At 40.6% G+C, this 11,902-nt stretch overlaps 1 protein-coding gene across 7 annotated transcripts in view; it reads left to right on the forward strand.

The window, feature by feature from the left end:
- Nucleotides 1-11,902, forward strand: part of GATA3 (GATA binding protein 3) — a 33,311-nt gene that overhangs the window by 18,160 nt on the left and 3,249 nt on the right. For 4 of the 7 annotated variants that reach the window (XM_075599430.1, XM_075599434.1, XM_075599429.1 and 1 more), the window contains 2 exons: nt 9,063-9,208; nt 11,292-11,417. In XM_075599430.1, the coding sequence (XP_075455545.1) occupies nt 9,063-9,208; nt 11,292-11,417 (272 nt within the window). Of the gene's footprint in view, nt 1-9,062; nt 9,209-9,264; nt 9,345-11,291; nt 11,418-11,902 lie in introns of all 7 variants that reach the window. The other 3 variants (XM_075599435.1, XM_075599432.1, XM_075599433.1) reach the window with 2 other exon arrangements.

Consider the following 11,902-nt stretch of genomic DNA (forward strand, 5'->3'; position numbering starts at 1 on the left):
ATCCGATACATTTCAGTGCACTCACTATATTGAACCTACAAAAAACATTTGGGAATGACCAATCGAACGAACTGAATGGTATCCCCTGCTGATCTGAAATCATGGATCACGGGACTTGTTAGCTAATGGGATTGAGAAACCTCGGGACTCCTTATACTGTGACTGAGTACACGTTTATTAAAGGGAAAATAAAGTTACATATGCTAAAAATCCGTTACCACAAAAAAGCTATCGCCCACATTAAATTATTTGGTCTACAACATAATACATATTATTTTTTTAAAAAAAAATCGAGATCATTAAATAGTTGGATCTCAATCGAATAACAGCATTTAAAACACATTTATAAAATGAAAACATACTCCTTCATATTTTTAATTGTAATCAACTCTTTTTAGATGTTCTGTTTAAAATGACAAAATAGAGCAGGGTTTCGACTGAGCCACTGATTGAACCACCTGTGCTGAAGCAGGGATACCCTGAAAACCTGACCTGTTGATGGCCCCTTGAGGACTGGAGTTACCCACCCCTGCAATAGAGATATATTTGTAAAAGTAACATAATAGTGGCAGGGTCTGGCCTGGGATCTGTTTTCAGGGTTTTTCCAGGGTGACATTTACTTTGCCTGTCTGAGCTGGGACTGTCTCTATTTAGTTGATATGTTTGAGTTAATCCAATTATTTTCAGACTACTGCACGCGACAGTTGCATTGTTTATCTAGCGCCAGGAACTTTAATAGGGTCCGGATGCGGTTAGGCTGACCAGAATAAAGAGATCTGCTTGTCATGTACAGAAGAGCAGGCACTGTATGCATCCAAACTAAAAGCAGTAACATGACTATAAGCAGAGGGAACATGACTATAAGCAGGGGAAACATGACTATACGCAGGGGGGGACATGGCTATAAGCAGGGGGGGACATGACTATAAGCAGGGGGGACATGACTATAAGCAGGGGAAAACATGACTATAAGCAGGGGGGGACATGGCTATAAGCAGGGGGGAACATGACTATAAGCAGGGGGGACATGGCTATAAGCAGGGGGACATGGCTATAAGCAGGGGGGGACATGGCTATAAGCAGGGGGGACATGGCTATAAGCAGGGGGGGACATGGCTATAAGCAGGGGGGAGCATGACTATAAGCAGGGGGGACATGACTATAAGCAGGGGGGACATGACTATATGCGGGGGGAACAGGGGAGAACATGACTATAAGCAGGGGGAACAGGGGGGAACATGACTATAAGCAAGGAAAGGACTGACACCCCCATGATCAGAGGGGGGGTCTGCAAAACAATTATTATAGAAAGAATTCCATTTTTTTTCTGTAATAGATCTGGTGCTATTCTGGCATCAATTTGCAGCTAATGGGTTTTGATCATTAACTCTTGATTAGCCCCCCCCTGCCGCCCAACCAGTACCTTTAAATCGGTGCTCTTCACAGGCTACAAAACTGTGTGTGTGTGTGTGTCATCATCAGCTTTATCATAGGTAAAATCCAACCAAATGCAGTAGGATTGTTTTAATTTCAAATTGCATGTGCAACTTTGTACACCAGTTGCTGCCCCTGTTTTGCAGAAGGCAAACCTGTTAAATAACCATTGCCTTCTGAGATAAGCTAATACTTTATCCCTAGCACTTATTAGTCATTCAGTCCTGGGTAGGTGTGACAATGCCTCATACAGTTTGTAACTGGCATCAAATGTCTATACAATGCGTGATATCTAATCTGATACATTATCATCGATCACTTCCAATCTGAGCCTTAAATCCACACTTCAGGTGGGACGAGTTGTGGGAGCTGGAGGCAAAGCGCTGCCTGTTCTGTGCAGGGCAGGCTGGTGACTGGGGAAATAGGTCACTCTCAGAAAGAAGTTGTTTCTCGCATGAACTGTGGCTTATAAACCCCCAGCTCCGGTAAACATGTGAGTAACTTCCAATTTGATCCGACGGTTCAGCAATATTCAGCTTTTCTTTACCAGAAACTAAGCCTACAGACATTAAAACGATTCAAGTGGGTGATACACACACACACACACACACACACACACACACACACACACACACACACACACACACACACACACACACACACACACACACGAGATCATTTTAATTCATTTTCTTTACCAGAAACTAAGCCTACAGACATTAAAACGATTCAAGTGGGTGATACACACACACACACACACACACACACACACACACACACACACACACACACACACACACACACACACACACACACACACACACACACACACACACACACACACACACACACACGAGATCATTTTAATTCATTGTTAGAGCGTTTTTGAAGTAGATTAGGACATTGGGGGGAAAAAAAGGAGAGCACAGGGGGAGTAGAAATCAGATTTCGAAAAGGAAAGAAGGACACAGAAGGGATACAAAACGTAATACAAAAAAAAGAATATAGGAGTTTACAGATATGTCAATAAATAAAGAGAAATAGTAGACGAGAGACAACGAGGCTGTTATTGCCTGGAAAGAGATGCCACGCACTGCTCACATGTGGGTTGGTGTCATGTGTTGCAGTGGGACATTCACAGAGTGACAAACCCAAGCTCAGTGCAGCTCATTGGAAAAACAGTTAAGACTTTGTGGTTGTGGCGCCGGTGGCTCCTTGAAGTGTGTAGTCTGCACAGCCAAAGCTGTTGATGATTTTTGCAGCAGCCCTGGCTTTCAAACGGCCTGCTAGATCACAACACCAAGCAAACTGTCAGCCCTTTACCTGCATAGCAGCCTCAGCACCCAAGTGCTTGCAAATGTGTGCAGATGTCAAAGAACATGCTGTCCAGGTGTTAATATATGGTGCTCTAGTACCTGTGAAGAACGAAGCTGAGAGCCTCACAACCCGATGACATTCCTCAGTTTTACACCCCCCTCTTCCCCCTAATTCTTTATGGGAATTAAATAGAAGTATGATACAAAGTCAGGGACAGAAACAGGTGTCAGCAATATGGTTTCTGCAACAAAGGGAATGATGCAAATTAACTTTCTAATTGGCAGCTGCCTTACAGAACCTAGCTGTGTCTGCTAATAAATTTATTTATTTATAAAATATTTTACCAGGAAGTAATACATTGAGAGTTACCTCTCGTTTTCAAGTATGTCCTGGGCACAGAGTTAAGACAAATAATACATGTTTACAAATAGTTACATAATGAGCAGGGTATACATTATATACAAGACATTGCATGCACAGTTAAAGATAATTTGTATTATGGGCGTATGAAACAGTTACAGACCACATTAAAATGTGTGACAGCTTTAGATTTGAAAGAACTTAGAATAAAGGTGAAAGCTTGAAAAAAAACCTGGTCCCATTGATTTTTCATGCCATTACAAATGGTTAGAGATAATTATGGCAGTAGCTGCTAAGACATCAAGCTTAGTATTTAAAAAAAAAATATCACTTATAAGCATGGGTTAAAAATGTTTTTTTTTTTTTATGCAGCAACCTATAGGCATAACTGTCACCTAATATTAAGCCCTTCCCTGCTTGTGCTTTCTAAGGTATTGTTCCCCACAGTTTACATGATTTAGTTATTTCCTTATTAATGCTTAAGCCCTTTAAAAGTACCCTTTCTTTGCAAAGAATGAGAGCAATGGCTATGGTGATATAGACCAATATTTTTGTTACACATTGCTGAGCATGAATGCATGTGTTTCCATTGACTAACAAAGGAGAATCCAGCTGTAATGTTACCTGTAAGATAAACACTGACTCTTAAGTTGTCAACTGTTGATCAATTAAGCCTTAAAAAAGTGTCCTCTTCAAAACAATCTGGTGAGTTGATAATTAAGTTCAAATCATGTAAACAAGTAGGGTATTGTCTGCATAGGTGGAAATTCTATATGCCCAGTAAACACATGCCATACAGTATGGGTTTTAAAAAGCCCTAAAGATTTCCTGCTAAGTCTACAAACGACTTCTTTTACAGTAGTTAGGGGGTTTAACTTGATAATTGATACTGTATTTGCTAACATTGGGGTTAATTATCTTGATGGCAAAACAAAGTCAAAGCAGAATCAAATTTGCCAAAGAACATTGCTGTTGTATCCAACAGTCGCTCTTGTGCATGCTAAACCTTTCCTTACCTCACTGCGTTACAGGCCCTTCTGGCAGTGAAAGTGTTAATAAACTGCCCACATATCATACCATGCAGGCGTAGTATGAAAGTAACGCAGGAGAATGGCAATATATTGCCTTTTTTTATAAATGACCAGTATTTGCTGGTCAGGTGGCATATACCTCCAAATCTTCATCAATAGAGGATAGTGCAGGGTTAGCCGTAGAGTATACAGAGATAACAAAACGTAAAGTACAAGTGATACCTTTAATGGCTAACCAGTGTTTAAAAAAGTGCAAGCCTTTCGGGCCACTCAGGTTCATTCTCCAGGCTTGTTACATGAGTGGCCCTTAAAGCGAACACTCTCTTTAAACATCAGTCAGTCATTAAAGGTATCAATATTACATTCAGTCCTTTCCCCTTCTACCTTCGTTTCTGTCCAAATCAACTTTAAATGCAAAATTTCAACAGGTGTGAAGGTCACAGAGGGACACAGAGGGACACAGAGGTCACAGAGGGTCAAAGAGGGACAGAGTGACACAGAGTCACAGAGTGACACAGAGTCACAGAGGGTCAAAGAGGGACAGTGATGCAGAGTCACAGAGGGACATAGAGGGACACAGAATCACAGAGGGTCACAGAGGGACATAGAGGGATAGAATCACAGAGTCATAGAGGGACACATAGGTCACAGAGTAAAATAGAGGGCCACAGAGAATCAGAGGGTCACAGAGGGTCACAGAGGGTCACACAGGGATACACAGGGTCACAGAGGGATACAGAGCTTATAACATGCTCTAAACATTGTTAGTGAATCATGTTAGGCAAATGCATCATTTTTCAAGCGTATTGCCATAATCTTTGGCCTTTGTGCCACAATTTAACTTTGTGAACGACCTTGATTGTTTTATCTTGTGCATTAATACAGGCTGATCAGAAAAAAAGCTAATTAATAATCAAGACAGTGGGTTGCTGTTTAGAACATATGTCATATGAAAGGTATTCAATCTCAGAAATTACAACAAATATAATCCTATTTCTTGTGCCCTCCCCCCAAAAAATGATCACATAGATTACTGCAAATACTGGAAACAGGGAGGCTGACTCGTTAAAATCTTTTATTAAAAGATTTATTTAAGGGGTGTTTACGAAGCAATCCAGTGATTTATCTGCGTTTTAAATTAATTGACGTGCAACTGCTGAAGACTTGAGTAGACATTGAAAAATGTCCCGTGTGTGAGCGACATATTGTTATTGGCACATGAAAAACACAAAGTATGCACGGGGAGTTCCTGGTTCATATGCAAACGATGCTGCCATGTACCACAGGAAAGCAAAGTCAGCAATGCTGCACTCTCACTTCGGAAATAACTACATATAACCGAATCAAAGGGGACATGGATTCATCTACACTTAGTTCCGCAAATGCTAGACTTTATGGGGGGTATGTACATCTCCCAGCGGCGAAACTGGGGCAAAATGGTGATAAAACTGCATTTATCAATAAAAACATTGCAAACAATGAAGATTTTTTTTCCTGCCTTTTGACCAAGCGGCTTTTTTGTTTTTGTTTTGCAGCTTTGCAGACTTAAAACCTGAAACACACAATGTGCGTCATTACAACGGCAAATATCAAACGCAGGGTTTTCAGTCAAATCATATATATATATATCCAGATGAATCAGCACACTCAAGTAAAATGTATTTAATGATGATTATAAGATCCTGCAAATAAATCATCATTAATTACGTTTGGTGTGTTGTGTGTGTGTTCACCTGTATTTAATTGCTGCACCTCAATTTAAAAACAAAAAGAAAGAAAATTATTTCTAAAAATGTTTTACCAGGAAATAATACATTGAGAGTTACCTCCCATCTTCAATGATGTCCTGGGCACAGACTTATAATGACAACACATCGCTACACATTATATTTATTATATTATTTCAATTGCAACTCTGGTTAAGGTGTGCGATGCACTGCATACCGTCTCTCTCTCTCTCTCTCTCTCTATATATATAGTACTTTCTAAGTACCCCCAAAAAGTAATTTGAACCTTTTTGCTGCTGCTGCAGGGGCTTGCAACGCATTGCTCCTTGATTTTTTGGTTGTTATGTAATACCCGCCTGCTTGTTTAGCTCTGAGCGTGCAGCGCTGTGTGACTTTGTAGGGATTTTCTGATCCCTGCCCCAGTGAAAGGGTCGGCCCTCCTGAATGCAGCCCGGTTTGTTATGTCGCTAATAAATTGAGCAGTTGCTGCTTTGATCGTCAACTCCTGATTGTAAAACCTTGAACCTGTGGCTTTATTCAATATATATATATGTGAACCCCTGTGCTCTCGTTGTGTCCGAAATGAGGAAACCCATGTTACCGTATTTGGTGCAGCCACGGAGTGCTACACCTCTGATAATTTTGCACAGTATTTTAATTGAGTTTTTGCTACCTTTGTTGACCCTGTTAAAAAAAACTATATTACTCCGTAGGGTTTACTAACTATATCTAAGGTAATTTATGTGAATATATTTTCTTATTATGCATTGACAGTATACACACGACTTTATTTAGAAAGGTTAAGGCACGATGGGGCCTGTGTCATCCACATATCGCTTATTTTGTTGCATATTGCTCTGCGACAGGCAACGTCTATGTATTGTTCGCTGCGCCGTTTCCTTGTATGTCTGTGATAGTCAGCCAGAATATTAGGGGAGTATGGAGCACGGGGAGGAGATTGGGGCAGGCCACTTTAACTTGTTGGCGCAGGTATAGAAACGGCGTGTATTAAGAAATATGCCCCTTGCTTTAGATGAAGGTTTTATGCGTTATTTTCCGTCGACTTTCCGCACAACGGTAGTGCAGCAATCTGTAACATTCATTCTGAATAATCCTTGTCATTTGGACGATGTTTCTTTATTAAAGAGCTAATCGTACATCAGCATAAACACTCTTGTACGTTTATTGCAGACGCCAATGCTTCAGCGCAGAGCCAGTTCTTCGTATGTAGACAGACCCCTTAAAGGAGAACAGTTGTTGCTAAAAAAAACCCCCCCATTCTCATTGAAAACGAAAAGGAGTTTCTTCTTTGATAAATGTGACCCATTATTTTTGCCCCAGTTTTGCAGTTTGGAGACTTTGACCCCCAGTTAACCCTCGCCTGGAAGAAACTGCAATTATTCCTCCCGCCCCCTCCCTCTGCGACATACAGAGATAAAGGGATTTGCCTTATATCACAAAATGCAGTGACTGCGTCAGATTCACCTGCTGCAAAAGCAGTGTACGCAGCGCTTTACTAAACAGAGATTAGACGTGATGCAATAAGTCAATAATCAAACAAAGTCACACCATATGAAAGGGAATCTAAATGGGGCTCAACTCCAGTCCTCAAGCCCACACAGCAGGTCAGGTTTTCAGGATATCCCTGCTTCAGCACAGGTGGCTCAATCAGAGGCGGAGCCTCTCTGATTGAGCCACCTGTGCTGAAGCAGTTACTGATTGAGCCACCTGTCCTGAAGTTCAGACTGATTGAGCCACCTGTGCTGAAGCAGGGATATCCTGAAAAGCTGACCTGCTGGGGAGGCCTGGGGACTGGAGCTGAGCACTCCTGCATGTTGTGATCTTCACACCAACCGCCCCCTCCTCTAACATGCTGCTATTCATGGCAAAGTAACTCAGATCCTCCAAAAATCACACAAAACTGCCACTGAAGTTGCTAAATAAATAACACAAAAAAACAACACAATTTTAAGCGTGTGCACTACTATCTTGAAGAAATAACACTGAGGGAATAGCAACGCCCCCTGGTATTATTCATTGGATTCATTATTATTGGGTGTAAGTCTCCAGGCTCCAGCACATTAAGGCAGATTAACACAGTTTTGGGAGAAGCCAAACAAACAGTAAACATTTGGGTAAAGACTCCTTGAGGTGTCCTGCACAGGAAAGTTCTCTAAATACATGCACAGAATAGGCAGAGCAGGAGTAGACCTGCAGATTTCACGTTATAAATGCCTTTGTCATGATACAGTGTTGCAGAGAGTAGTTCCCGTATACAGTACATGCAGACTCCATTTCTTTACACTCGTTCTGCCAGCCTACGGGTTCCCAACAATTAGGAAGGCAATGTTTGTTACAGCAAGGAGTGCAAACGGGTGCAAAAAAAAATCCCCAAAACTAGGTTAATAAAAAAAAAAATTAAAAATTTAAAAACCTATACATATATATATTTTTTTAATAGGGACTTTTTTCTGTATCATGCTGCACCATTTAGTTTAAGGTTTTGATCTGCATTTTTTTTTCAAAAACAATGTTTAGCTGCAAACTGTGCCGAGGAGTGTGAGACAGGCAAAACTAAGGCGTGTTCTCTGTCATCATAGGAAGGGGTCCATTGCAGTGTTACAGTGGGGGGTAAAATGTCATGTTTCCATTATTTTATTCCATTATTTTGGGAAATTTTACAAGTGGATCAAAACTTTCCTGTAGGATGCAAACTGCCCTGAACCACCACACATCAGCACCCCATTCCTGCAGAAAGTTAGTTCATATAAATTAATGTGTTTGTTCTAATTGATTTCAATAGTGGTGTATTGCAAATTTATTGTGCATGGTGGATAGAGAAAGCAGTTTTGCTGAATTAGCCATTCATATAGAAATAAAACCATCAAATATAGGGGTTAGGGCAGTGGTTCTCAAATAGTCCTCAAGACCCACCCAACAGGTCAGGTTGTGAGGATATTCCAGCTTCAGCACAGGTGGCTAAATCAGCCCCTGCTTCAGCACACGCGCCTCAATCAGTTCCTGCTTCAGCACAGGTGGCTCAATCAGTGGCTCAGCCACCTGTGCTGAAGCTGGGATATCCTCAAAACCTGACCTGTTTGGGGGCTCTTGAGGACTGGAGTTGAGCACCCCTGAGTTAGGGGAATCTGAAATGTGTTGTCCATAAGTGAACTATGTGCAATCTTGTTTTCAGAAGGCAGGGAGTGTGTAAACTGTGGAGCAACCTCAACCCCCCTGTGGAGGAGAGATGGTACCGGGCACTATCTGTGTAATGCATGTGGACTCTATCACAAAATGAACGGGCAGAACCGACCTCTCATTAAACCTAAAAGAAGACTGGTAAGTGAAATCCCACCAAGCAAACACCAACTCTCTTCTTTCTTTAATTTCCCCAGCTCAGGAAGGGAAGCTTTCAGCAGGAAATTGGCATCTCCACCAAAAGACTTGTTATAGTCAACAGAAGAAGTGTTCTCAAGTAAGGAGGATTAGACACTCTCCCATATTACCCATCCTATTATTACCATCTGCCTGGGTTATAGATCACACTTTTTTGGTGTTGTTTTACATAGTGATATCTAATAGAGATGAATAATAATAATAATAATAAAATAATAATAATAATAATAGGGCCCTACAATACTCACCTAAACATCCTCTATATCCATTTAATGACCCTACCTGTTAATAATGCAGTTGTGATGCCTCCTGTCAATTAATGCAAATTAAAGGTATTGAAATACACCAGCCACATTGGCAACAAAAATCTACATTCTGGTAAATGTTTTACTTTTTCCCCATTTAGGTATTTATTTGGTTTCTATGGGACTTATTATATTTTAAGTCATTTATTTATCAGAACATCCCTGTATAACATGTAACCAGTGGCAAAGTAATCAATAATAGGAACAACTGCATAAGAGTAAACACACAGACACATACACACCCTCTAAATTCTATAGGTATAAGTAATCTACATAGAGATTACTGTATACAGTATTAATACATATGTTGGTTGACTGCATGGATTTCAGTTACAATGACTTACCTAGGGTCTCAAACACAAGTATGTTACAGAGAACTCACTTCTCTCTATATCATTGTGGACACACTTTTTGAGAAGCTGAATAGCATTGCTGCTAATTAATGATTTTTAAACCACATCGCAGGATTTCTGTAAAACAAGTTTCATTTGTTTGTATTAGTTACCATGGGTATTTTAAATAGAGATACTACAAGGGTTAATAAAAAGCAGTGTAGCCAACAACCCAACTAACATCGTTTCTTAAAGAACTGTTGATGTTAGTGACCAAACTCGACTGGAATTCCAATGTCTCATATCCTAGTTAGCAGAGAAGGAAGCACTTTGTAAGAGAAGGAAATACTCATTGCTTTGATTGTTGGCAGCTAAATCCCCATCTCTGCTCTCTCCTTGTACAAGAAGCTGACTTCCCAGGAAATAGCTGCCGGAAATCTGAACCCTACAGATAACTCCCAAGCACCAAACAATTTCCCTAAACTCAACCATTAAGATAGCTGGATAGAAGGGGGGGAATAGAAAAGAGCAGAGCTTGAAAATCAGCTTGGACATTTCAGCAGAATAGATTTCATCACCTCTACTGGTGATTACAAACCTGTCTGCTTAAAAACTGAAGTAGAATTCAAAACGAACACACACACACACACACACACACACACACACACACACACACACACACACACACACACACACACACACACACACACACACACACACACACACACACACACACACACACACACACACACACACACTTAAATATAGATGTTTATACTCACACACAAACACACACACATACACATATATATATATGTGTGTGTGTATATATATATATATATATATATACACACACACACACACATATAATAATACATGTACACATATATAAACTTGAAGTTGTGAATATAAATCGGGTTTCATATAAAACCCTACAAATACAAACTGCAGCATGGATCCAAATTCTATACCTATTTCTCCTAAAAATTGTGTGAAGTACTACAATCCGATTCTTTATACACATGTTCTGCAACAATATGCTTTGGGGATAGATAGTTACAACCTCACAACGAAATGACAACAAAGAGCAACAAGTGCAAGTGTTGCTGTATTTCTATTGACAGTTCTAATATGTTAAAAACAGATGTAATGAAAGCTTTCTGATTCAATTCGATAGTGTGTAGATAAAAGTAACATATCCTGACCACTGACCAGGTGTATATATTATGATTGAGGCATAAAGATACATCCCATGTAGTGTTTTGCACTAATAGTATATTCACCTCCTTCTGTATTCTATTTCTTTCTCCTCATGTTTATTTATTTTTTTATCAGCCCTGAATGTTTATGATGTATCAGTAAATATATTGTTTTTTCCCCCCTCTTCAGTCTGCAGCTAGGAGGGCAGGTACATCCTGTGCAAACTGTCAAACCACCACCACTACATTGTGGAGGAGAAATGCCAATGGAGATCCTGTGTGTAATGCCTGTGGGCTGTATTACAAGCTGCACAATGTAAGTGTACAGCAATTCTCTAAGAATTATTCTATTTCCTTTTTACTAACATATATTTCAATGCTTCAGCCAGTTACACTACATTAGCCTTGTCTGAAGAAAATACATAGGGCAGTACTTACCAAAGACACTCTGTTGCACATATAGTGGATATTAATAGGGGTTTCTAATATAATAACACATCTATCTATCTATATCTATATCTATATATATCTATATATCTATCTCCTTCCCTCTCCCTCCTCCTCTCCCCTCTCCCTCCTCCTCACCCCTCTCCCTCCTCCTCTCCCTCCTCCTCTCCCTCCTCCTCTCCCTCCTCCTCTCCCCTCCTCCTCTCCCTTCTCCACCTCTCCCTCCTCCTCTCCCCTCTCCCTCCTCCTCTCCCTCCTCCTCTCCCCTCCTCTCCCCTCCTCTTCTCCCCTCTCCCTTCTCCTCCTCTCCCTCCTCCTCCTCCTCCTCCTCCTCCTCCTCCTCCTCCTTTCCCC

The sequence above is a fragment of the Ascaphus truei genome, chromosome 5 (genome assembly GCF_040206685.1).
Source record: "Ascaphus truei isolate aAscTru1 chromosome 5, aAscTru1.hap1, whole genome shotgun sequence".
NCBI lineage: Eukaryota > Metazoa > Chordata > Amphibia > Anura > Ascaphidae > Ascaphus > Ascaphus truei.